The sequence below is a fragment of the Bombina bombina genome, chromosome 1 (assembly GCF_027579735.1).
Source record: "Bombina bombina isolate aBomBom1 chromosome 1, aBomBom1.pri, whole genome shotgun sequence".
NCBI classification, from domain to species: domain Eukaryota; kingdom Metazoa; phylum Chordata; class Amphibia; order Anura; family Bombinatoridae; genus Bombina; species Bombina bombina.
This window is the reverse complement of record NC_069499.1, coordinates 798,767,179-798,792,154: the sequence shown is the minus strand read 5'-3', so window position 1 is coordinate 798,792,154 and position 24,976 is coordinate 798,767,179. Positions and strand designations below refer to the sequence as shown.

The following is a 24,976-nucleotide window of genomic DNA, read 5'->3' as shown; positions in this document are numbered from 1 at the left end:
GTTTTTTAATAGCGTGGTCTGGACTCGTGCTATTATTACAAAACAAAACAAAAAGTATTGTCGACATACCTTGTACGACGCTGGTCAATAAGGTTTTTTGTTTCTCATCTCCAGTCCTCAGGACCCTTAACAGGCCAGATATTCATTAAATCCCAACTAGAGCACAGGTGACATAATCATCTGATCAGTAACCAAGGTTACTAAGCTGTTCTCACCCTTCAGCTTATTATTACACCTGTGCTCTAGTTAAGAAATAATGAAAATCTGGCCCGTTAAGGATCCCGAGGACTGCAGATGAGAAACTGCTTTAAAGCATTATAGATCACTCTTCCACTGCTGATATTTATTGACCTGCCTTAACACATCTCTTCGCCAGTATCCCATTTCTCAGAAGACCAGATGACATCAATTTTTTTTTTTTTAAAACCAGGGGACGTATTAACAATAAATTACATACTCTAGTTTGCATTACTAATCCTAGTTTATTATGAGTCCCTCTCAATGCAGCACACAGGCATAACACAGGAGGGTCAGTTCCACGTAGCTATCAATCACAGTAGGCAGTGTCCTGCTCAGGGGGTTAAATGCATAGCAAGTCATTATTTTGCTTTAGTATGTTCCTTTAATTACAAGTTGACCTCTGTCTTTCCTCTTGCGCAGTATTTAAAAACCCCTCAATACCAATTGAAATCACAAGCTGAAATGCTTTTAGATCATTTCTGGACCATGTATTTTCTTTGGGTTGTATTCTATTTGTAATTTATTTATGTGTTGTTTTTTTTAAACAGGAGATTTAAAATCATGTTCAGGATAAATATGAATACATTGATATAAATAAAATCACATCAAAACATATGCATTAATAAATTATCAGGAAAAGTAGCCATGGCAAATCTAGAATAAGATCAGTTAAAAAGGTAGTAACCGCTACCTTCCAATTATATTAAAAAGTATATATATATATAAAAAAGAAAACAAATCTGGCTTCAACAGAATTTATTTTGATAAGTAAATATTTTACCAGATAATTTACAGGAAAAAAAAAATACACAAAAAATGACAAAGGCAAAAAATGTATCAGAAAATACCAACTTTGTACAGTTTTTAAAAGGGTATCCCTAAAACAGGGCATGATAAACCCAAAAGGTCATAGATTTTACTCCAGGCTTCTTGTTTATTACTATTGCACATATTATCATTATGCATAAACCATTGTCCAACTCCTAGGGAAAAAACTATCTACAATTTGAAGTGTATTAGTCTACCTCTGTTTTAAAGATACCCCTTAGAAACCAGGTTTCTATAGAAACAGCAACCAAATCATATTAAAGGGACAGTAAAGTAAAAAATTAAATCTTTACTATTCAGAAACAGAAAATGCCATTTTAAACAACTTTCCAGTTTAATTGTATTATCTAATATGCTTTGTTCTCTTGGCATCCTCTCTTTATAAGTATACCTAGGTAGGCAGCAATGCACTACTGGAAGCGATCTGCTGGTTGGTGGCTGCACTTATATACATGTCATTAGCTTGTAAAATGTGTTCAACTAGTTCCCAAAGTGCACTGTTACTCTTTCAACAAAGGATTCCAACAGAATGAATCAACGTAGATAATAGAATGTTAATTGGAAAGTTGTTTAAAACTGTATGATTCACGAAAGAAAAATGTTTTGTTTCATATCCCTTTAATTATACAAGCTTTACAACGTGGCGATAGTTTATTGTGCAAGTGAATTGTATAGCTGTTGGATGCTGCAGGCGCCTCCGACCAGTAAACCGGTATCTCTTCTACATTATGTTAACTTGGCACCGCTCCTCCAACACTTTAGAGGATACTGGACACAAGGCAGCAATAGGATTTAACTGAATCAGTATTTAATGGGTATAAAACAAATAGAATCTTAGTGCTCTACACATAAGATGGAGACCAGACAATCACTCTAGCTGCACACACTGCAGTTATCCATACTGCAGCCATACAGATAACAATAAAATGTAGTGTGACCAAGGCTGCAGATACTGGCTTGTAATGTTGCAGACTGACACATTTGCAGATTTTACCCATTAGTAAGAAGCTATACCTTTTCACCACTGAGCGTCACTTATGGCAATTAAGTTTTTTATAGAATCTATCAGGAAAATGAATTTCCAATTTAAGGCTTAAACAAGAAACACAATCCAAAATTAGCAACAAGTAAAATAATGGATAAAATCAAAATTGCTATAAAAGTAATTTCTACACCAATAAGATAGTTTCTGACAAAACATAGGGAAGGAAGTGCTTGTAATGAATACACAAAGGAAACGGAACAAAATGTTTTGTTATATACCCTGCCAAATTACATCTCCAGAGTGGCATTTCATGTGCTGGCTCAGTTGACCCATACAAAGTTATATTTTGAAGAATTGTTGAGCACACAAAGGCCTATGCTGAACATGATCAGTGTTTATATATTTCCTATTGAGGCTTCTTCAGTGTCTAATCCCAAATGCCATAATCCCCTGGTCCAGTGTGTGCTTAACTCATATGAAGTCAAGTCTTCCGAAGATACAATTAACAGATTCAAAGACAGGAAGTTCAGGGTAGAATAGGTTTCATTTGCACTTTAAATGGGGTTACATAGCACTGACAAAGAAATGCTGATCTTTTCTGCAGGATCGCAGATCCACCAATGGCAAGGGATCTGCAGTGAGACTAGATCCACCAATGGCAAGGGATCTGCAGTGAGACTTTGCCACAAGCTAGGCCAGCCTCCAGATCAAGCACTGCTGAGAAACCGTACAGCAGCAGAACAAGCCAAGGCTACAGCATCCTCCCATAACGGTATCTGAAGGCCACAGCGTGATAAAGTGACCCCAGCACTCCTGAAGTTCAAGAAAGGGGACTGAGCTGCAGAGTGTAGGTGTTTAATTCCTCAAAGCAGCCAACCTAAAAGAGAAGAAGATAAAGTGAGAGTGATATCAGATATCCATGCGCTACATTAATGAATAATAAATGTAAAATATCATTACTACATCACTATTATTACCACAATGTAACAACCAGTATTGCACATATCCTTCATGTTCTGATAGCATTAAAAGGACATTAAATAGCTGGGTGCAACTACAGCAGTATGGTTACTAGCTACTCACCATGTTATTGTTTTTCCTCCCGTACCTGCAGTTCTCTTTAAGAACTATGTCGCTGGTCTTTCTATGGCGATTGCATTTTTAATAGCGCTATTATAACCAAGAAAACCCTTAACGACCAGTAACATACAGGGTACGTCGTGGTCATTTTAGGGTTAAAACTACTCTTATTTTTACCCAATTACGGAAGCCATCTGGTAAAGCTCTGAATCTTTATACTGGGCGCTGCCATCTTGTTGCATCCTGTGACAGAAGCAGTGCACTTTCAAAGATCAGTGACATTGTACTCTGGATTATCTTGCTCAATACAAAGCAGAAGAGTTATATTTTTGCACTTTAACCCCTTAACAACCAAGGACGTGTCAGGTACGTCCTACAAAAAAAAATACAGTTAAGGACCAAGGACGTGCCTGACACGTCCTCTGGGGTTTCAAGCACTGGAAGCGATGGTGATCGCTTCCAGGTGCTTTCAGGGTATTGCAGTGATGCCTCAATATCGGGAGTGCGTGCCACATTTACATTAATATATTGTAAATGTATGGGAAGGAGGGAGAGGGAGGGGAAATAAATGTTGGGCAAGGGATCTGGGAGGTGGTAGGGTATTGAGGAGATACAGAAAATGTTTTATGGTGCATATAAAAAAACACATTTTTTTGGGCAAACTAGGTACTGGAAGACAGCTGCCAGTACCCAAGTTGGCGGCAAATAGGTAGAGGGGGGAGGGTTAGAGAGCTGTATGGGGGGGGGGGGGGAATCAGGGAGGTTGGGGGCTAAGGGGGGTTCCAACACTGCAGAATCAATATCAAAAAATAAAAAAAATGCTTTTTATTTTAGTACTGGCAGACTTTCTGCTAGTACTCAAGATGGTGGTGACAATTGTAATGTGGGGGAGGGAAGAGAACTGTTTGAGGAGGGTCAGGTGGGAGGCTGATCTCTACACTAAAGTTAAAATTAACCCTACAAGCTACCTAATTAGCCACTTAACTGCTGGGCATAATACAAGTGTGGTGCGCAGTGGCATTTAGTGGCATTCTAATTACCAAAAAGCAACGTCAAAGCCATATATGTCTGCTATTTCTGAACAAAGGGGATCCCTGAGAAGCATTTACAACCATTTGTGCCATAATTGCACAAGCGGTTTGTAAATAATTTCAGTAAGAAACCTAAAGTTAGTGAAAAAATAAAAATTTTTTATTTAACCGCATTTGGCGGTGAAATGGTGGCATGAAATATACCAAAATGGGCCTAGATCAATACTTTGGGTAGTCAACTAAAAAAAAAAAAATGTAGGTACAAGTGAAGGGTTATTCAGGGATTCCTGACAGATATTATTGTTACAATGTAACTATCGCTAATTTTGAAGAAAAAAAAAAAATGGTTTGTAAATAGCAAAGTGCTAGTTGTACTTATTGCCCTATAACTTGCAAAAAAAAAAGCAAACAACATGTAAACATTGCGTATTTCTAAGCTCAGGACAAAATTTAGAAACTATGTAGCATGGGTGGTTTTTAGTGGTTGTAGATGTTTAACAGATTTTGGGGGTCAAAGTTAGAAAAAGTGTGTTTTTTCCAATTTTTTTCATCATATTTTAACTTTTTTTTTTTTTTATAGTAAATTATATGATATGATGAAAATAATGATATCTGTAGAAAGTCCATTTAATGGCGAGGAAAATGGTATATGATGTGTGGGTAAAGTAAATGAGTAAGAGGAAAATTACAGCTAAACACAAACACCTCAAAAATGTAAAAATAGCCCTCACCTCTGCATCACTTATTTTTGATAAGTACCAGTCAAACACATACCATGGTTATTTCTAATGAAATAAAAATGTCACTGCACTGAAAATGTGGTATTTAAACATCACAGATTAATGTTATGACTAACCAATTGGCTGCCAAGGAAACTATAAAAGCATTGTATAGCAAAGCGCTAAAGCCCCTCTTGCAGTCAAAGGTTTACTAAAACTCTGCCACATTTCCATAATAGACATTTTAAATCCCATTTACCACGCTGCAACATTTGAAAGAAATTTGTACCAATATCTGTACAGTAACCCTCCTTATACATAATTAATTATTCTGTTTTAAATGGATATTAAACAGTATGAGATTGTAATATAAATGTTTATGTGTAGTTAAAAACTTTTGGAATATACTTTTATTATTTATTTTGTTCCTTTTTCCTGTAATTGAACGCTGAAAATTGTTTGTTTTCTAAATTAAACGATAAAGTAATGGGTGATTCCATGTTTGAACTTAAGCTGCCCTTTATCGGTTTCCCCTGCTGAAGACAATAAAAGGGACACTGAACCCAAATTTTTTCTTTCATGATTCAAATAGAGCATGCAATTTTAAGCAACTTTCTAATTTAATCCTATTATCAAATTTTCTTCGTTCTTTCGCTATCTTTATTTGAAAAAGAAGGAATCTAAGCTAAGGAGCCAGCACATTTTTGGTTCAGAACCATGGACAGCACTTGTTTATTGGTGCTGTCCAATCAGCAAGGACAACCCAGGTTGTTCACCAAAAATGGGCCGTCATCTAAACTTAAAACTTACATTCTTCCTTTTCAAATAAACATACCAAGAGAATGAAGAAACTGATAATAGGAGTAAATTAGAAAGTTGCTTAAAATCGCATACTCTATCTGAATAACAAAAGAAAAAATTTGGGTTCAGTGTACCTTTAAGGACAGATATAAAACAGGTAATCCATTACTTTATAGAAACTAAACCTTTACACTTATATGTTCAAAGAACTAAATACATCTACATATTATTCTTAGGCTAATCTTAGCTTTGAATACATCATTATGTCTAGCATGTATTTACTGTTTAACATCCTTTTATAATGTTTATATACAGAAACGTCTATTACAGCATAGTCCACAAAACTCCTAATCATAACATGTGACTAGAGCACACCCTGCTGTTGTTACACATTAAAGGGACACTATACCCAAACATTTTCTTTCATGATTAAGGTAGAGAATACAATTTTAAAAAACATTCCAATGTACTTCTATTACCTAATTTGCTTCATTCTTTAGATATACTTTAATAAAGAAATAGCAATGCACACGGTGAACCAATCACAGGAGGCATCTATGTGCAGCAACCAATCAGCAGCTACTAAGCATATCTAGATATGCTTTTCAGCACAGAATATCAAGAGAATGAAGCACATTAGATAATAGAAGTAAATTAGAAAGTTGTTTATAATTGTATGCTCTTTCTAAATCCTGAAAGAAAATAATTGGGTTTCATGTCCCTTTAAGGAAACCGTGAAGTCTCTTACCTGCGAGAAAGTTGGTCTTCCTGGGGGCGGGTGGAGCTCTCTCCCACTGAAGAAGCCCCTTCAGGGAGTTGGTTAAGCTGATCCATCACCTCCAACCCATTCTCTTCTGCTATCTGTACAATCAAGGAGTCAACTTGCTCCTGCGGTGTAGTGAGTGTCATTGCTGAACCCATTGAGTCCTCCATCACCTGCAGAAGAAAAGGAGAAGTTTTTTAGTCCAATGAGGTTGTGGGAGGGGGGGACCCAATATCAGGTGGAGTAAGTTTTAAGAACATTTTTTTCAAGCTCAAAGTATTCTTGAGCTATTCAGTTATTTCAGCATTGCTTAAGATCAACTCTGTAAGCTATTTTATGGAGTGTGCCAACTGCTTTATAGCATGTACAAAGAGGACCTACCCACTCTACATATTTATTTACATTGTAAAACCACTTACCGAGGTGTGGACATCCAAGTTCTGAACCTGTTGCTCAAATTTATCCATGACAGCCGACACTTTCTGAAGATCCATAGATCCCAGGGCTTTGTCCAACGCTTTTGTCACCTGAGCCATGTTTTTAGTCACCTGTTAAGACCATAATAAAATAAAAAGTACAAAATCAGATTTATGGCATAGTGTCAACAGGGCCATCCAAGTTGTGGAATACCAATACATTTCACTTTTTGCTGTCCTAGCGCTACAGACTAAATTTTACTATGCACTTTTTTTGTTTTTGTAATTTTGTTTAAAAATAAAAAGGTGAAAGGTTACAAAGGGTGGATTTGGTTGAAGTTATGCATTGAGCTGTGTTGGTAAATAGAGTTTATTAACTACAAAGTGTTTTTATTATATTATATGTATTCAAACCACTAGCTAGGTAAGTCTATAAAAATGCATTAAAGGTAAAAATACAGCATCATGTAAATTTAAAAATCACATTATTATAATCATTTAACAAGCCTGCTTAATAAATGATAAGTGTGTGGACTGCAATACACACCTTTTGCTGAATAATTGTTATAATTATTTACTTGTAATATGTCAGTAAATTATATAGCACTGTATACATTCTGAAGCCATTTGGAATATTAAGATGTAGAAGCAGACGAGTAAATAGAAGGAACTGTGTGTATACCTACAATTTCTTATATGCACAAGTGGCCAATTATAACTTTTGTGGTTGAATAGAAATTATTATATATTACCACTCTATAGCGGTTTTTGTGTCCTTCCCCAAAGTAAAAATTTAAGTTGAAAGAAAATTCCCATTATAAGTATCATTTCTCAATTGGTCATAAAAATGTACTGAATAAAAAAGTAATATTTCAGATTTCAAGGCTTTAAAAAGGAAGTTCTTTGGTGTCACAATATGCAGCTATGGTAAAACTGTGTTACACACAAAGCCAAACTGGAGCAATAATTTAGCTTGAAAAAAATTGATGAAAAAATTAGGTGGATCTAGAATTGGCTTCAATGAGATGGCTCTAGAATTGGCTTCAATTAGATGGCTCTAGATAACCTCTACAAGCTACGAAAAAAGAAAGCGCAAGCATTTTTTTCTGGATATATTTCTCAACAGAGTTTCATTTTTATATGCGTTTCTCAAAGCAAATGAAGGAAATACAACAGTTATCGGTTTTCAAGCAAGTGCTATAGGGGAGTTACTTGTACTAGAACATTATTACAGAATATGCAATAACTTGTTTTAGAAGCATTTTTTGCCAAATGTAAAAATCTCAGCTGGTTATAATGCATACATGTATTTACATTTATAGTGCACTAAGGGGTTAGCGATTAATGTAAAAATAAATAACTAAATGATCAAAAGTGTAGAGACTTTAAAGTGATGGTAAACTCCCCCCTTTTTAAAATCATATCTGGAATGTTAGTGATATTTAAGATGGAGTTTCATTCGTCAGTTGTAATGAAGACACTTCTCAAATTTGCTGTTAGCTACTATCCAGCTTTATATAATAGTGGATAAAGGTCATTAATTTACAGCAACTAAAGTGTTTATTTGCAAGACTGATTAGGTTTTTATTAGCTGCCACATACCCCCTTCATAGTGACTGCTGTCTGGACCTTGGAAGCCACTGCATCAACACGTGATGCCATCCGCAACCAGTTTAGACCCTCGTTCTTCTTTCGGATGGCATTCTCAGCGTATACTCTGGCAACATCCACATTCTTCTGCGTAAGAGCCTGAGCAGATTATATAAGAAATCTTATTAGCAATACATATACAGACAGACTGTTGTACACTGAATGTGCCATACTGAAAATTAAATAAATGCACAACATTTTGACAATCCTACACATTTTTCATCATTTCCGATTTAAATCTTGAGGATAAATGTGTGTGAACATTGAGAAACTAAAGCAAACCAGCTATTTAATATAGCTTCAAAAGAGAAAAAAAAAAAAGTCAGGTTTCAATATCATTTGTAAATTGTTAGTGTTTTCTGGTCATGTTTTTTTTTTTTTTTTTTTAAATTGTTCAGTACTAAGCACAAAACATTTCATGAACACGGCACACGTCTAAAATGCAGATAAATGCAGGTGAGAAATCATATCTCAAAACATTTGCAATAAACACATGAATAGTACAAATAATTATGTGTGTGTGTGTGTGTCCTTGAGCAAAAAATATTATGAGCAAAAAATGCCTAAAATAGGTGGGGGCAGCAGAATTCTGAGTGCCTAGGGCAGCACAAAACCTAAATACGCCACTGATCTGGCAATATGAATTCATATGGTAATGGAGCACAGATTGTTACCATGTGAAGGCAGATGCTGGAAAGCCACAAGTAGTATCGGTTGTCACTTGACAACCAAGACTGCTTGGGCTTCCTGAAGCTGCGATGTAGATCTAAGTTATGCGATACTCGACTATGTACTTCATGACATAGATCTAAGTTTTATTGGCTCAAGGGGTTAAAATTGTATGCTTTGCCTAAAACATGAAAGAAAACGTTTGTGTTGTATGTCCCTTTCATTGTGGATTTTCTAAATTCTGGATGAAGTGCATACCCCAGACTTCACAAACCTAACTATTACATTCTATTCCGTGATTACACGGTCGGTGTAGAAGCTCCTTAAAGAGACATTGTACACTAGATTTTTCTTTGCATAAATGTTTTGTAGATGATCCATGTATATCGCCCATCTCTGAGTGTTTTTGTAACGAAGCATACTTTTGCTTATTTTTTTTTTTAAATAACATTGTGCTGATTTACAGACTCCAAGCCCCAAAGTATCAGATGCAGACTCAATTCTAGATCCCTGCTTGCTCTTGTTTGTGTAATGAGTCTATTCATATGCAGGGAGGGGGTCTGATCTTACAGATTTCTCAGTCCATTCCAATGGGTGTACTAGCCTAGCCTCATCAACAGTGATAAACTGAGAGCTTCTAAGAAAGTTTTTAAAAGATTTTATACTGGATTTTAGATCAGTATCTGTGCATATTATTCTTTATAGCAGTGTCTATTATTATTATCAGTTATTTGTAGAGCGCCAACAGATTCTGTAGCTCTATAAACATAGGCTTGATATACAAGGAAACATTTATAAGGATCAAGTGGGTAGAGGGCCCTGCTGAGAGTTGCATTGTTGTATTCAGATCTTATGAAGGTGATCTACAAACAGCTAGGCTCATAGGCTTACATGCTAAGGGGGTTCAAGGGGATAACAAATGAAAGAAACTGAGGTTAGGAAAGGTTAGTTTAGGCTATATGCATCCCTAAACAGTAGTGTTTTTAAGAAGCGCTTGAAACTTTCAAAACTAGCGGAGAGCCTTGTGGAGCGAGGCAGAGTTCTCTACAACAGTGATTTTTAACCTTTTTTTTGCCGTAGCACACTTTTTTTACATTAAAAAATCCTGTGGCACACCACCATCCCAAAATTTAAAAAAAATCACACATTGTAGCCTAATACAGCATATATATATATACACATACACACAAACACACACATACTGTATGTATTGTGCTGTTATGCCATGCCTCCTACAAACTACCCCTGCACTGGGAGTAAAAAACAAGCAAAGTTTAAAAAATATGTCACACTGTTGTCAGTCTTCCGTGGCACACCTGAGGATCTCTCACGGCACACTAGTGTGCAACGGCACACTGGTGGAAAAACACTGCTCTACAAAATAAAGGCCAGTCTAGAGAAGTCCTGCAGATGGAAATGTGAGGAGGCAACAAGAGGAGAGGAGGTTGTAAGCAGAGTGAAGGGAATGGGAGGGAGAGTATCTGGAGATAAGGCCTGAGATATAGGTGGGAGCAGTGCAATTGAGGGCCTTGTATGTCAGAGTTAGAATTTTGTGTTTAATTATTGAGGCTAGAGGAAGCCAGTGCAGGGATTGGCAGAGAGGTGCAGCAGATGAAGAGCGAGAGTAAGGAAGATGAGCCTGGCAGAGGCATTCATTATGGATTGTAAAGGAGCTAGAAGGCTGCTAAGGAGACCAGATAGGATGGAGTTGCAGTAGTCAAGGCGGGAAAGGATGAGACTGTGTATTAAAATCTTAGTTCTGTCTTGTGTAAGGAAATGTTGAATTTTAGAGATGTAATTAAGGTTGAAGTGGCAGAACTCGGCCAAAGAATGAATGTAAGGAGTTAAAGATTTGAGTCAAGTGTCACCCCAAGACATCGGGCATGTGGGGTTGGGGTAATGATGGAATTATCAACAGTTATAGAAAAATGGGGAATGGAGATTTTGGAAGAGGGGAAAATAAGAAGCTCAGTTTTGGAGAGATTTATCTTAAGGTAGTGAGTGGATATCCTGGATGAGATATGAGAAAGAGTTAGTAAAACAGGTTAGCAAGGAAACAGATAGGTCTGGTAGATTTTGGTGTCATCAGCATAAAAATGATATTGAATTTTCATATTACATGCAGTTATATGAAAATTTGTGTATACTGTCCCTTTAATTGGCTTCAGCAGAGGAAATAAGATGAAATGCCTATAAGGGAATTTCTAGCAATGCAAAACTATGCAAGTTTTACTTAGTAAAGTTTTACATAGTAACATATTAGATGAGGTTGAAAGAAGCCAGAAGTCCATCGAGTTAAACCTATAGCGATCCTACCTGATTTCAGTAAGCAGCTCCTTTATTGTAACTTACATTAATACCTTTAGTACTTGCATTAATACAATTAGAAAGTTGATACATTTACCCAAGCAATCATAGCCAGAAATGTATCTAAGCCATTCTGTGAGTACCTTTAGGAATTGCAGCATTGCACTTCAGCACTGACAGGATACAGTGAGAATTTGGTTTGTACAAAGATACTTGATTAGCACCATTTTTCTACAGTCTATAATATTGATGAACATACTGTCAAATAAAGACTTGATTCTAACTGACCCACTAATTTAGTTATTTTGATTTGTTCTTTACCAAGGCAAAAATGTGCATCAGGACATAAATAAGGAGAACCAGTATATATTTTATTTATATTACTACGTCCCTGCTTCGTTGATTAATAGACTGGCACAAAATAATGTTCACTATCAGCCAGAGAGGAGCTACAGCATATAGACAAGGTAACATAGTGTAGCTAATTAATGCTCAATCTCGATTAGTCAACATGACATAAGACTTAAAGGGTCTGCAGACACTTTCTAATTTAGATTACCTTAATAGGTGTATTGAGGGATAGGGTCCAAGGGAGCCACCACTCTCCTTCACAATGACTGCCCCTAATAGTGATTATACATTTTACTATGGTGACATTTTCCCACTGTATAGTTACCTTTCAATACAATTACTAAAGTTACACAGTATTAGTGATTTTTACACCATTTTTAACGCACAACTATTTTTGCCACAAAATTTAATGCACTTGAGTCAGTACAGAATTTAAAATACAATTAGTATATCCTCTGTGCAGTTGTCCCCCTTCTTCTCACAAAAGTCAAAAACTATCATTGTCACCTTTTTCACTTTGGCTTGCTCTGTCTTGGAATCCTTCTCTGCCTTCTTTGCCAACTTTTCCAGCTGTTTTGCTGTGAACTGAAACACAAGGACAATTATTAGTCACCTCAACAAGCACTCACAACATTGTGATCAGCACTATCCACTAATTATTTGTTCCTGTAATTAATCAAAATATTGCTACTGTCATTTTATAGCATCCTACGGTTAACAAGTTACCTATTAGCTTTCTTTTAAAATAACATTGATCAATAATTCCCAACCCTGCCGTGAAGAAATCCAAAAAGAATAAGATTATGGACGTGGCCTGCTTCAGTACAAATGGTTTAATGGGACATTAAACACTAAATACATTTTATAAGTCTGCCTCCCTCTAGCCATGTTTAATGGCTTTCACTACATTGCAGTGCTGACAGGTGTTTGCACATGTGCAGCAACTCCTTCAGATATCTACAGTGAAACTTAGTTTACAAAATGGCAGCAACTATAATTAGAGGGAGGAGCATGTAATGTACTTTTTGTTTAATGTCCCTTTAAAGCAATTGCAGTCAGTTTGATTGAGTCATGAGGACTCAATAAAAATATACCGAGAATGCTGAATGTTGGTGGTCCCTGATACTGGTCTGGGAAAGTGCAATGTAAAAACAAACAAAATAGTTAAATAAAGTTGTTGGTTTTTTTTTAAAAAAAACAGATCATAAACCAGCTACTTTTGCTGGATGCATAGCTGGCTCAGTCAGCAATCTAAAAATATAGGGTCATTAAAATATCAACAAGATCATTCAGATCTGAAATCATAAAATGGATACCAGTGCTGGGATTAAATGGACTTTAAGTTATAGGTTTATACCCTTAGACTATACATTAATACAGCAAGCTTGTGAATAAATGCACAAAACATCCCAAGCGGAACATATATTGTGTGTGTACGCCCTTTGTGGGGGTTAAATACACAGAAGATTAAACCATGTCATTTTTCTACTATAACAGCTTTTTAATTCTACATTATAGGTACTTCCTTTCATGGAATTCTCTAAAGAATGATAAACATTTTAAGAAAAAAAAAGATACTTTACATTTGAGAATTAAAATAACCCAAGTACTTAAAAGAAAAATATTCTGTTTAATAATCATTTACACTCACCTTTAGCTGAAACAGGGTGTCTGCAAACAAGAGGGAATATATTAGTGATAGTATCATATTTGAATCATACAAACACAAATGACAGAACAAAAAATATACAGTGTATTATATAATCTAGGGTTGATGAATTTATACGGTAAAATACAATACACTACACATATATATATATATATATATATATATATATATATATATATATATATATATATATATATATATACATACATACATACATTGGATATAAAAAGTCTACACACCCCTGTTAAAATGTCAGGTTTCTGTGATGTAAAAAAATGAGACAAAGATAAATCATTTCAGAACTTTTTCCACCTTTAATGTGACCTATAAACTGTACAACTCAATTGAAAAACAAACTGAAATCTTTTAGGTAAAGGGAAATAAAAAAAATTAAAAATAAATAACAACTGGGGATGTAGCTGTGTTCAGAATTAAGCAATCATATTTAAAATCATGTTAAATAGGAGTCAGTACACACCTGTCATTTAAAGTGCCTCCGATTAACCCCAAATAAAGTTCAGCTGTTCTAGTAGGTCTTTCCTGACATTTTGTTAGTCGCATCCTACAGCAAAAGCCATGGTCCGCAGAGAGCTTCTAAAGCATCAGAGGGATCTCATTTTTAAAAGGTTGTTAAGAGGTTTTTCAGGAGAAGGGTACAAAATAATTTCCAAGGCATTAGGTATACCATGGAACACAGTGAAGACAGTCATCATCAAGTGAAGAAAATATGGTGCATCAGTGACATTACCAAGAACTGGATTTCCCTCCAAAATTGATGAAAAAACGAGAAGAAAACTGGTCTGGGGGGCTGCCAAGAGGCCTACAGCAACATTAAAAGAAGCTGCAGGAATATCTGGCAAGTACTGGCTGTGTGGTACATGTGACAACAATCGCCCGTATTCTTCATATGTCTGGGCTATGAGGTAGAGTGGCAAGACGGAAGCCTTTTCTTACAAAAAAAAAACATCCAAGCCCGGCTAAATTTTGCAAAAACACATCTGAAGTTTCCCAAAAGCATGCTGCAAAAGGTGTTCTGGTCTGATGAAACCAAAGTTGAACTTTTTGGCGCAAAAACAACACTGCATATCACCAAAAGAACACCATACCCACAGTGAAGCATGGTAGTGTCAGCATCATGCTTTGGGGCTGTTTTTCTTCAGCTGGAACTGAGGCCTTAGTCAAGGTAGAGGGAATAATGAACAGTTCCAAATACCAGACAATATTGGCACAAAACCTTCAGGCTTCTGCTAGAAAGCTGAACATGAAGAGGAACATCATCTTTCAGCATGACAACGACCCAAAGCATACATCCAAATCAACAAAGGAATGGCTTCACCAGAAGATTAAAGTTTTGGGATGGCCCAGCCAGAGCCCAGACCTGAATCCAATTCAAAATCTGTGGGGTGATCTGAAGAGGGCTGTGCACAGGAGATGCCCTCGCATTCTGACAGATTTAGAGTGTTTTTGCAAAGAAGAGTGGGCAAATCTTGTCAAGTCAAGATGTGCCATGCTGAAAAACTCATACCCAAAAAGACTGAGTGCTGTAATGAAATCAAAAGGTGCTTCAATAAAGTATTCGTTTAAGGGTGTTCACACTTATGCAACCATGTTATTTTAGTTTTTTATTTTTATTTCCCTTTACCTAAAAGATTTCAGTTTGTTTTTCAATTGAGTTTATAGGTCACATTAAAGGTGGAAAAAGTTCTGAAATTATTTATCTTTGTCTCATTTTTTTTTACATCACAGAAACCTGACATTTTAACAGGGGTGTGTAGACTTTTTTTTATATCCACTGTACATATATACACATACACATATATTTTGCGCGCGTGCGTAAAAGTAGGAAAGAAAAAAAAAAGGGGGATTTGCAATGTGTTATAAAATATTAATAAACTAACTATCCATACATATTTTAGGAGCCTATGTACTATTTTATACAGAAAAGTAAAACATAAAAAGTTAAAACAAACTTCCTTGTTCTAATACTTTTTGTGACATCATCAATGTCCTAACACAAAATCAAAGTCATACACATGGCACCACACATAACATGGCATAAATGGCATTGATGCTAACATGATAAAAACTATTAATTTAAAATGACTAAAATGTTATAACTAATATATTTTTTGGATAAGGAACATTATCAAACCATTTTAAACTCAGAAAATGTTGAATGAAAGCTACATTATACTACATAGCTATATTCTGATTTTTACATTAAAACAAATGAGAACAAGAAATATAAAAAATGTATATATGCTTACTTATTATTTATTATTATTTATTTATGACACCAGTTTATAGATATTTTTTTTTAAATGAATAAGAAATATGGAACTAAGTAACCTATTTATTGCTAATTGTCTGGCATCCTCAACAGACATACAAAAAAAAACATTTGAGGTCAATTTATTTTTAACACAAGGGGCGCCGTGTACTAAGGCGTCAATTTTTTCGCACAGACCGTATCGAAATAACCCGCCGGCATTCGCACCATGCGGATGGCACTTTGTTACATGAATGTACTAAAAACCAAGCCGTAAAATTTCGCGTCTATTGTGTGTCGAAGACAATCGGATTATTGATAACTTTGAAGCTTCGTTCGGCGCGAAAGAGCAAAGTTAAGAAGCAGTCTGCGACCTGATTGGTTTAGTTCTTTACCCACGTGACGTGAGCATCAATAACTTTGCTTAGGTGCCTCGAAAAAGCAGACTGGCGGATGCCAATTATAACGCTAGACACAGCTTGGAATGAACCGGTGGCAAAAAAGTGTAAGGCTGCCAACAGTTTTAATAGTCCGGGTATGGCTTGTGAATAGGTTCCAGGTATTCTGCTATTTCATAGTAAAGTTCCATAATAGTTTCTCTGTCCAAACGGAATCTCTGGATAATCTCTCGATCAGAAATGCTTTCCAAACCCATACGTGGAAGGAAAACTCTAGGGACTCTGATTCTTCTACCTCTCCTTCTTTGCAAGTTGTTAACCGGTGCCTGTATAGCCCTTCTTCCTCGTAATTGAATTAATCGGAAAAGAAACATGTGTAAAAGTGTCTCCATCTTCATTCACTGATCCAAAAACCAATAATGCTACAATAGTAGTCTAGTCCTTTCACTTAAGTACTTCTACCTGGCGTCAGGTTGATACCCCCTATAGTTTTCTATTGTATTCGCTACCTAAATGGTCACGAAGCAAATCACGCGAAGTTACAGTGAAAGTTGGAGCGGGCGGATTAGTTGTAACATTCATAATTTCCGATTACAGCGAATTTACGTGCGATCGAACATGTAGTAAGTGGAAAAAGGCTTCGGAACGATGAGTTGAGTAAAATTACGATCGCTGATGAAAATAGTGGTTTTTCGAGCAGATCGCAGATTGATACATACAAGAAGCAGATTGTGAGCGAATTTTGACGCGGAAATACAGACGGACGGTCACTTCGAAGCTTAGTACATGGCGCCCAAGGCCTGGATTGCAAGTGGAATGCAATATGGTTCTTATTACATAAACTGGCACAAAATCAACAGCATTGCTCTTACAAGTATGCATGGTCAAAATATGATGTTCCATAGTGCAGATGCCAAAACCCATTTCAGCAAACTATCCTCCCTCAGGTAATGGTCTTATATTATGGTGCTCACTAAGTCCATTTCTGCTGAGCAATGCAGATGCCAAAAGTCACTCTAGCTAGATACTTCAGTTTAGGTAATGGAGTAGTTGATATTTCTTTGCTATATGCTTTCCATATTAGTTTACTTGTACATGTGTAGATTTAAAGTGAAGGTAAACTTGCCTTGATCTCTATCTAGTATATGATTATTTGTTGCAAAATAAATAGGACTTTAATTCATCAAAAAAAAATTTTTAATTTGCATGTAAATCAAGTTATCAGCGTTATAAATCAATTTCTTAAGTTCCAAAAAATCAACCAGTATCTTTATTTATTTATTTTCTGTTTGGATCACGTTTTTCAGTAAACCAATTGAAAATCTGTCCGTTAGGCATCCGTAACCCCACGTTATCCGCCTCCTTGCACATATGCGCAAGTGGTATTCTTTTTTTCTGAAGCTATTAATCCAGGCTCGCTCCCGTTTTGCGCATTAGTATTTAGGTATTGGAAAGTTGTGAATGGATTCGCCGACTAGCCGTTGAACTACGCATGCGCTAATCAGCGATGTCACTTTCTTCTGCGCATGCGCAGTTCAACAGACGCATTGTGAACGCGCTTTTGAGAGAAGTAGATAGCGGGTAGAACCGCTCTATACGTCACAGAACACAAAACCAGGAAATAGGGGTTGGGAGGATTAAGAATATAAACGGTAGGGATATATAGATAGATATATATATATATATATATATATATATATATATATATATATATATCTCAATTTAAAATATGGGGAGGCGAAAAGTGAGTTTAAAATCCTCCACTAAAAACAAAATGTAAAGAAAATAACTCATTGTGTAAACTATTTACAAATCTAGACAAGTCAGAAGACTTGCAAGTCTTCTGACTTGTCTAGATTTGTAAATAGTTTACACAATGAGTTATTATATATATATATATAAATTCAGAATATTTTTTAAGAAGAAAAATATTATGACATAGCAGAACTATATGAGAATGCTATGTATAAAGTAGGGGGAAGCAGCACTCAGCAAAATCCTGATTTTGCCGAGTACTGCTTCCCCCTACTTTATACATAGCATAATATTTTTCTTCTTAAAAAATATTCTGAATTTATATAATTATTAGGGGTCTGCACCAGGCCTATGATCAGCCAATGCGATCTAGGCTTTAAATAATTATGTTTTCTACTTTTTAAACACCAGTATTCAGGTGTTTTAGAAAATACCAGTTTCTCTCCCTAACTTTATTATTATTGTTAATATATATATTGAAAAATAGAAAAAGTATTAGAAACAAAAACTTAGCTATTATCTTATGTTAATATTTGCAAATGCATTGATGTGTAACAAAGTTAAAAACTTTACCTTCACTTTAAAGGGACATTCAACACTGCCCACAACATTAATCTATGTTGAAAAACTATAAATAAAGATCAAGCTGCAACGTGCCCCCTTTCTCTTACTTCCTGCCTTCACTATTGAATCGTCTACGATAACTTCAAAATTGGTGTCCTGATATGGCTGCTTAACTCCCCCCACCGTGACGTATAGAGCTTCTTCTTCAAACTAGCTGCCAGTGATATCCCATCTCTCCTACTTCAATGCAAAGTGCGTTCACGGCCGTTAGCGCATGCGCGATACACTAGGAACACTAAAAGCGGAACCATAACAAGCCAATTTGTTTCCGTTCCACTTATATTACGCATAGTACTCTATTTCGTTCTATAAGGTAAAACCCGATCCGATAGGCAGCATCGCCCTCAAATGCCGGCGACGCTGAATTTTGCGCTGGTTTGGTATCCTATATACGGCGTAACCTAGAAGGTACGCCCGTATATTTCTGCCGTCGCACGTAGTTTTTTGGGCCATAGGCAGGTATACCAAACCTGCGCAGTTTGGTATCCAATATACAGCGTAAGGACTTACATGGCGAAAATTGAGAAATCTTACTCCATTTTCACCTCGCCACAAAAAGCAGCCGTAGTAAGCCTTACGCTGTCTATTGGAGCCCCGTAACTCCCTAAACTACCTGCCAAATAAACCTAACACCTAACGCATGCGCAATGTCTATCTACCTGTCAACCGCGATCCTCCGCCGCAATCCCTAATAAAATATTTAACCCCTAAACCGCCGCCCCCTACATTAACTACCCCCTAATGTGATCCCCCTACACCGTCGCCAACTATATTAAAATACCCCCTATTTACCACTAATTAATTACCACTAAACCTAAGTCTAACCCTACAAATAGCCCTGAAAAGGGCTTTTTGCGTGGCATTACCCCAAAGTAAACTGCTCTTTTACCAGCCCTTAAAAGGGCTTTTGGCGGGGCTTTGTCACAAAGTAAACTGCTCTTTTGCCTACAATCTAAATCCCCCTACACCGCTGCCACCTATAATAAATGTATTAACCCCTAATCTAATCCCCCTACACCGCCGCCAGCTATATTAAACACATTAACCCCTAATCTAATCCCCCTACACCGCCGCCAGCTATATTAACCCTAATTATATTAGGGTTAATATAGTTAATATAATTATTATATTATATATATATATATTAAGTATAATAACCCTATCTAACTAACATCCCTAACTAAACTCTTATTAAAATAGATCTAATATTAATATTATTAATGAAAATATTCCTATTTAAATCTAAATACTTACCTATAAAATAAACCCTAAGATAGCTACAATGTAATTAATAATTACATTGTAGCTATTTTAGGGTTTATATTTATTTTACAGGTAACTTGGTATTTATTTTAACTAGGTACAATAGCTATTAAATAGTTAATAACTATTTAATAGCTACCCAGTTAAAATAATTACCAATTTACCTGTAAAATAAATCCTAACCTAAGTTACAAATACACCTACACTATCAATAAATTAAACTACAAATATCTAAACTAAAATACAATTAAATAAACTAAACTACAAAAAACAAACACTAAATTACAAAAAATTAAAAAAAGATTACAAGATTTTTAAGCTAATTACACCTATTCTAAGCCCCCTAATAAAATAATAAAGCCACCCAAAATAAAAAAAAATTCCCTACCCTATTCTAAATTAAAAAAGTTCAAAGCTCTTTTACCTTACCAGCCCTTAAAAGGGCTTTTTGCGGGGCATGCCCCAAAGAAAACTGCTCTTTTGCCTGAAAAAAAAACACAATACCACCCCCCAACATTACAACCCACCACCCACATACCCCTAATCTAACCCAAACCCACCTTAAATAAACCTAACACTACCCCCCTGAAGATCTCCCTACCTTGTCTTCACCCAACCGAGCCGAACTCCTCATCCGATCCGGGCGGTCTTTATCCAAGCGGCAGCAAAGTCTTCCATCCGGCGGCATCTTCCATCAAGCAGCATCTTCAATCTTCGCTCCGCCTACGCGGAGCATCCATCCCGGCCGACGACTGAACGACGAATGAGATACCTTTAAATGACGTCATCCAAGATGGCGTCCATCGAATTCCGATTGGCTGATAGGATTCTATCAGCCAATCGGAATTAAGGTAGAAAGATCTGATTGGCTGATTGAATCAGCCAATCAAATTCAAGTTCAATCAGATTGGCTGAACCAATCAGCCAATCGGATTGAACTTGAATTTGATTGGCTGATTCAATCAGCCAATCAGATCTTTCTACCTTAATTCCGATTGGCTGATAGAATCCTATCAGCCAATCGGAATTCGACGGACGCCATCTTGGATGACGTCATTTAAAGGTATCTCATTCGTCGTTCAGTCGTCGGCCGGGATGGATGCTCCGCGTAGGCGGAGCGAAGATTGAAGATGCTGCTTGATGGAAGATGCCGCCGGATGGAAGACTTTGCTGCCGCTTGGATAAAGACCGCCCGGATCAGATGAGGAGTTCGGCTCGGTTGGGTGAAGACAAGGTAGGGAGATCTTCAGGGGGGTAGTGTTAGGTTTATTTAAGGGGGGTTTGGGTTAGATTAGGGGTATGTGGGTGGTGGGTTGTAATGTTGGGGGGTGGTATTGTGTGTTTTTTTCAGGCAAAAGAGCAGTTTTCTTTGGGGCATGCTCCGCAAAAAGCCCTTTTAAGGGCTGGTAAGGTAAAAGAGCTTTGAACTTTTTTAATTTAGAATAGGGTAGGGAATTTTTTTTTTATTTTGGGTGGCTTTATTATTTTATTAGGGGGCTTAGAATAGGTGTAATTAGCTTAAAAATCTTGTAATCTTCTTTTTATTTTTTGTAATTTAGTGTTTGTTTGTTTTTTGTAATTTAGTTTAGTTTATTTAATTGTATTTTAGTTTAGATATTTGTAGTTTAATTTATTGATAGTGTAGGTGTATTTGTAACTTAGGCTAGGATTTATTTTACAGGTAAATTTGTAATTATTTTAACTGGGTAGCTATTAAATAGTTATTAACTATTTAATAGCTATTGTACCTAGTTAAAATAAATACCAAGTTACCTGTAAAATAAATATAAACCCTAAAATAGCTACAATGTAATTATTAATTACATTGTAGCTATCTTAGGGTTTATTTTATAGGTAAGTATTTAGATTTAAATAGGAATATTTTCATTAATAATATTAATATTAGATTTATTTTAATAAGAGTTTAGTTAGGGATGTTAGTTAGATAGGGTTATTATACTTAATATATATATAATATAATAATTATATTAACTATATTAACCCTAATATAATTAGGGTTAATATAGCTGGCGGCGGTGTAGGGGGATTAGATTAGGGGTTAATGAGTTTAATATAGCTGGAGGCGGTGTAGGGGGATTAGATTAGGGGTTAATACATTTATTATAGGTGGCAGCGGTGTAGGGGGATTTAGATTGTAGGGAAAAGAGCAGTTTACTTTGTGACAAAGCCCCGCAAAAAGCCCTTTTAAGGGCTGGTAAAAGAGCAGTTTTCTTTGGGGCATGCCACGCAAAAAGCCCTTTTCAGGGCTATTTGTAGGGTTAGACTTAGGTTTAGTGGTAGGGATAGTTTAGTATTTTAGGGGTTAAATAATTTAATATAGGTGGCGGCGGGGTAGGGGGATTAAATTAGGGGTTAATAATTTTAAAATAGATGGCGGCGGGGTAGGAGCTCACTTTAGGGGGTAGGTAAGGTAGATGGCGGCGGTGTAAGGGGCTCACTTTAGGGGGTAGTTTAATATAGTTGGCGACGGTGTAGGGGGATCACATTAGGGGGTAGTTAATGTAGGGGGCGGCGGTTTAGGGGTTAAATATTTTATTAGGGATTGCGGCGGAGGATCACGGTTGACAGGTAGATAGACATTGCGCATGCGTTAGGTGTTAGGTTTATTTGGCAGGTAGTTTAGGGAGTTACGGGGCTCCAATAGACAGCGTAAGGCTTACTACGGCTGCTTTTTGTGGCGAGGTGAAAATGGAGTAAGATTTCTCCATTTTCGCCATGTAAGTCCTTACGCTGTATATTGGATACCAAACTGCGCGGGTTTGGTATACCTGCCTATGGCCCAAATAACTACGGGCGACGGCAGAAATATACGGGCGTAACTTCTAGGTTACGCCGTATATAGGATACCAAACCAGCACAAAATTCAGCGTCGCCGGCATTTGCGGGTGACGCTGCATATCGGATCGGGTTTTACCTAATAGAACGAAATAGAGTACTATGCGTAATATAAGCGGAACGGAAACAACTTGGCTTATTATGGTTCAGCTTTTACTGTTCCTAGTGTATTGCGCATGCGCTAACGGCCGTGAACGCGCTTGAATTTCAGTCCGAGGAATGGGCTATCATTGGCTGCTGGTTTGAAAAAGAAGCTGAATACGTCACGGTGGGGGGAGTTAGGAAGCCATGTTAGGACACCAATTTTGAAGTTATCGTAGACGATTCAACAGTGAAGGCAGGAAGTAAGAGAAAGGGGGCACGTTGCAGCTTGATCTTTATTTATAGTTTTTCAACATAGATTAATGTTGTGGGCAGTGTTGAATGTCCCTTTAAGACACATACATAAACACTAGGTTTACGGATATTAATAGGGCACACACAACCCTTGAGCTTCTCATATACCCCTACACCCACTTTTTTAACCCTTTGTTCATAATTTGCTTAATTTCTATGGTATTTTCAGATGTATTGAAAAACACAATATTTAAAATCAGGTTTTCAAAAGAATAAGGAAAGTGGTATTCTGGATAGTGCGCCCTGAACTACACTTATCCAGTGACTTGTAATATGTGTGAAAATGTATAGGGAATGCAAAAAAATGCTTTTTAACAATTTAACCAACAGCTTAGAATACCAGACCAAGCACTGTTGAGTGTGTGAGGCTGAGCATTTATGAGTTCACAAAATGCAATCAGCAACCCTTGACTTACAACCAAAACAGGAGTGGCTGTAATACATTTTAATTTTCCTGAATCCAAACTGGATACCACTTAAACCCAATAGGAAACACTATTGTGTGTATTTGTCTTTTTTTTTATTCTCTCTCATTTATTTTTACTTTTGTACCACCTTCACTCATTTTATGGATTTCTATTTTTTTTATTTGCACTACCTTCACTCATCATATACTTTTTCATTGAAGCTCCTAACCAATGTTATTCCATCACATGAAAAAAAAAACATTTTATAGTACAACACTTTTTACCTTTAGTAAATATATTTAGTTTGCAGTGTTTGGTTTGTTTGGTTTTTTTTGGGGGGGTGGGTGTTTTTTCCCCCCATTTGAAAAGGTTGGTATAAAATAAATTCACCGATACATTATCAGTTTCGAAAGTGTTATTAAATATATAGACACACCCAAAGCTGTCACAAGATGAGGAAGAAGGTGACATCAGCACTTAGTGACTTCATATGCATCATTACATAGAAACGTCTAATATTAAACAGAAAGGGCTGTGTCTGGAAATCTGTCAAGAGAACGGACCAGATGAGCTGCTTCTAGATATGATGCTTGTTTTTAATGTAGTAAATACTAGGTTAGAGCACAGGGTAAGAATAAAGCATTACAATAGTGAGATCATTTTGCTTATACAACGATTTATATTTGCTACAAAACTTTGGGCTCGTTTTGTACTGCGCATAGTAGCAGAGTCTGAGGCGCTGGAGGCAGAATCTAGACAAACAGTAAGGGACAGTAGGGTCTACACTTTTTGACGTGATACAGAAATAAGAGTTAAAAAAAAAAAAAAAAAGGAAATCATAGTTTATTCCAATAAAATACAATCTCATATTACACCCGGCATTTAATAATTTCCTTGTATAGATATAAAAAGATGGGCAGCACAGTGCCAGAAGAATGATCAGATATGCCAGGCCTTCTGTGTATGGGCTTTATTTTTTTTTATATGAGCTATTTGTCTACGCCCCACCAAGCACTTACCGTCCATGCTGCCCTCAGTAGGTATTACAGACACCGAACAACCGAATTGTGTGTGAACCTGACACTTCCGCGTCCTGACACCTGCAACAGCCCAACCCTCCTCTCGCAAAACCCAACCTGTGAAGCCAAGCTGGGCGCTGCCATGACAGATCATGTGATCCTCACTTACGTCATCAAGCGGTGTCACGTAAATAAACTCCGTGGTCAGAATACTACTTTAAACACTTTAGAATTGTAATTTAAAATGTTTAATTATGTATACTGATAAAATGCAGTTTACTTTAATTATTTCTTTTTTCCCTTTCCTGTAATTTAAAAATGTGCCCCCCCCCATTTCTAATAAATAATGGGTATCAGGCTGTCAGCATGTTGAAACCTAGGTTTCCATTATCTATTTTCTTCTGCTGAGGACAAAAAAGATACAGTGTGAAAATGATGAATGTGGGATATCGCAATATTAAAAGGAGTGGATGTTAAACC

The 24,976-nt window shown here is 36.5% G+C and overlaps 1 protein-coding gene across 1 annotated transcript; it reads right to left on the bottom strand.

Moving 5' to 3' along the window:
- Positions 1–981: 981 nt before the first annotated feature.
- On the bottom strand, positions 982–24,643 carry CHMP1A (charged multivesicular body protein 1A). Its single transcript, XM_053699364.1, has 7 exons — positions 24,497–24,643; positions 13,492–13,511; positions 12,348–12,425; positions 8,466–8,612; positions 6,867–6,995; positions 6,433–6,620; positions 982–2,930 (listed from the first exon to the last, which is right to left on the bottom strand). Exons 1-7 carry the CDS (start codon positions 24,501–24,503, stop codon positions 2,909–2,911), a joined length of 591 nt encoding a protein of 196 aa, XP_053555339.1. The 5' UTR covers positions 24,504–24,643; the 3' UTR covers positions 982–2,908.
- Positions 24,644–24,976: the final 333 nt, after the last annotated feature.

Coding starts and splice junctions, on each gene's coding strand:
- CHMP1A (XM_053699364.1), bottom strand. Junction 6,996..8,465: donor CAGCAGTCACTATGAAGGGG/GTATGTGGCAGC, acceptor TGGTCTTAACAG/GTGACTAAAAACATGGCTCA. Junction 2,931..6,432: donor GAAGACCAACTTTCTCGCAG/GTAAGAGACTTC, acceptor CTTCTCTTTTAG/GTTGGCTGCTTTGAGGAATT.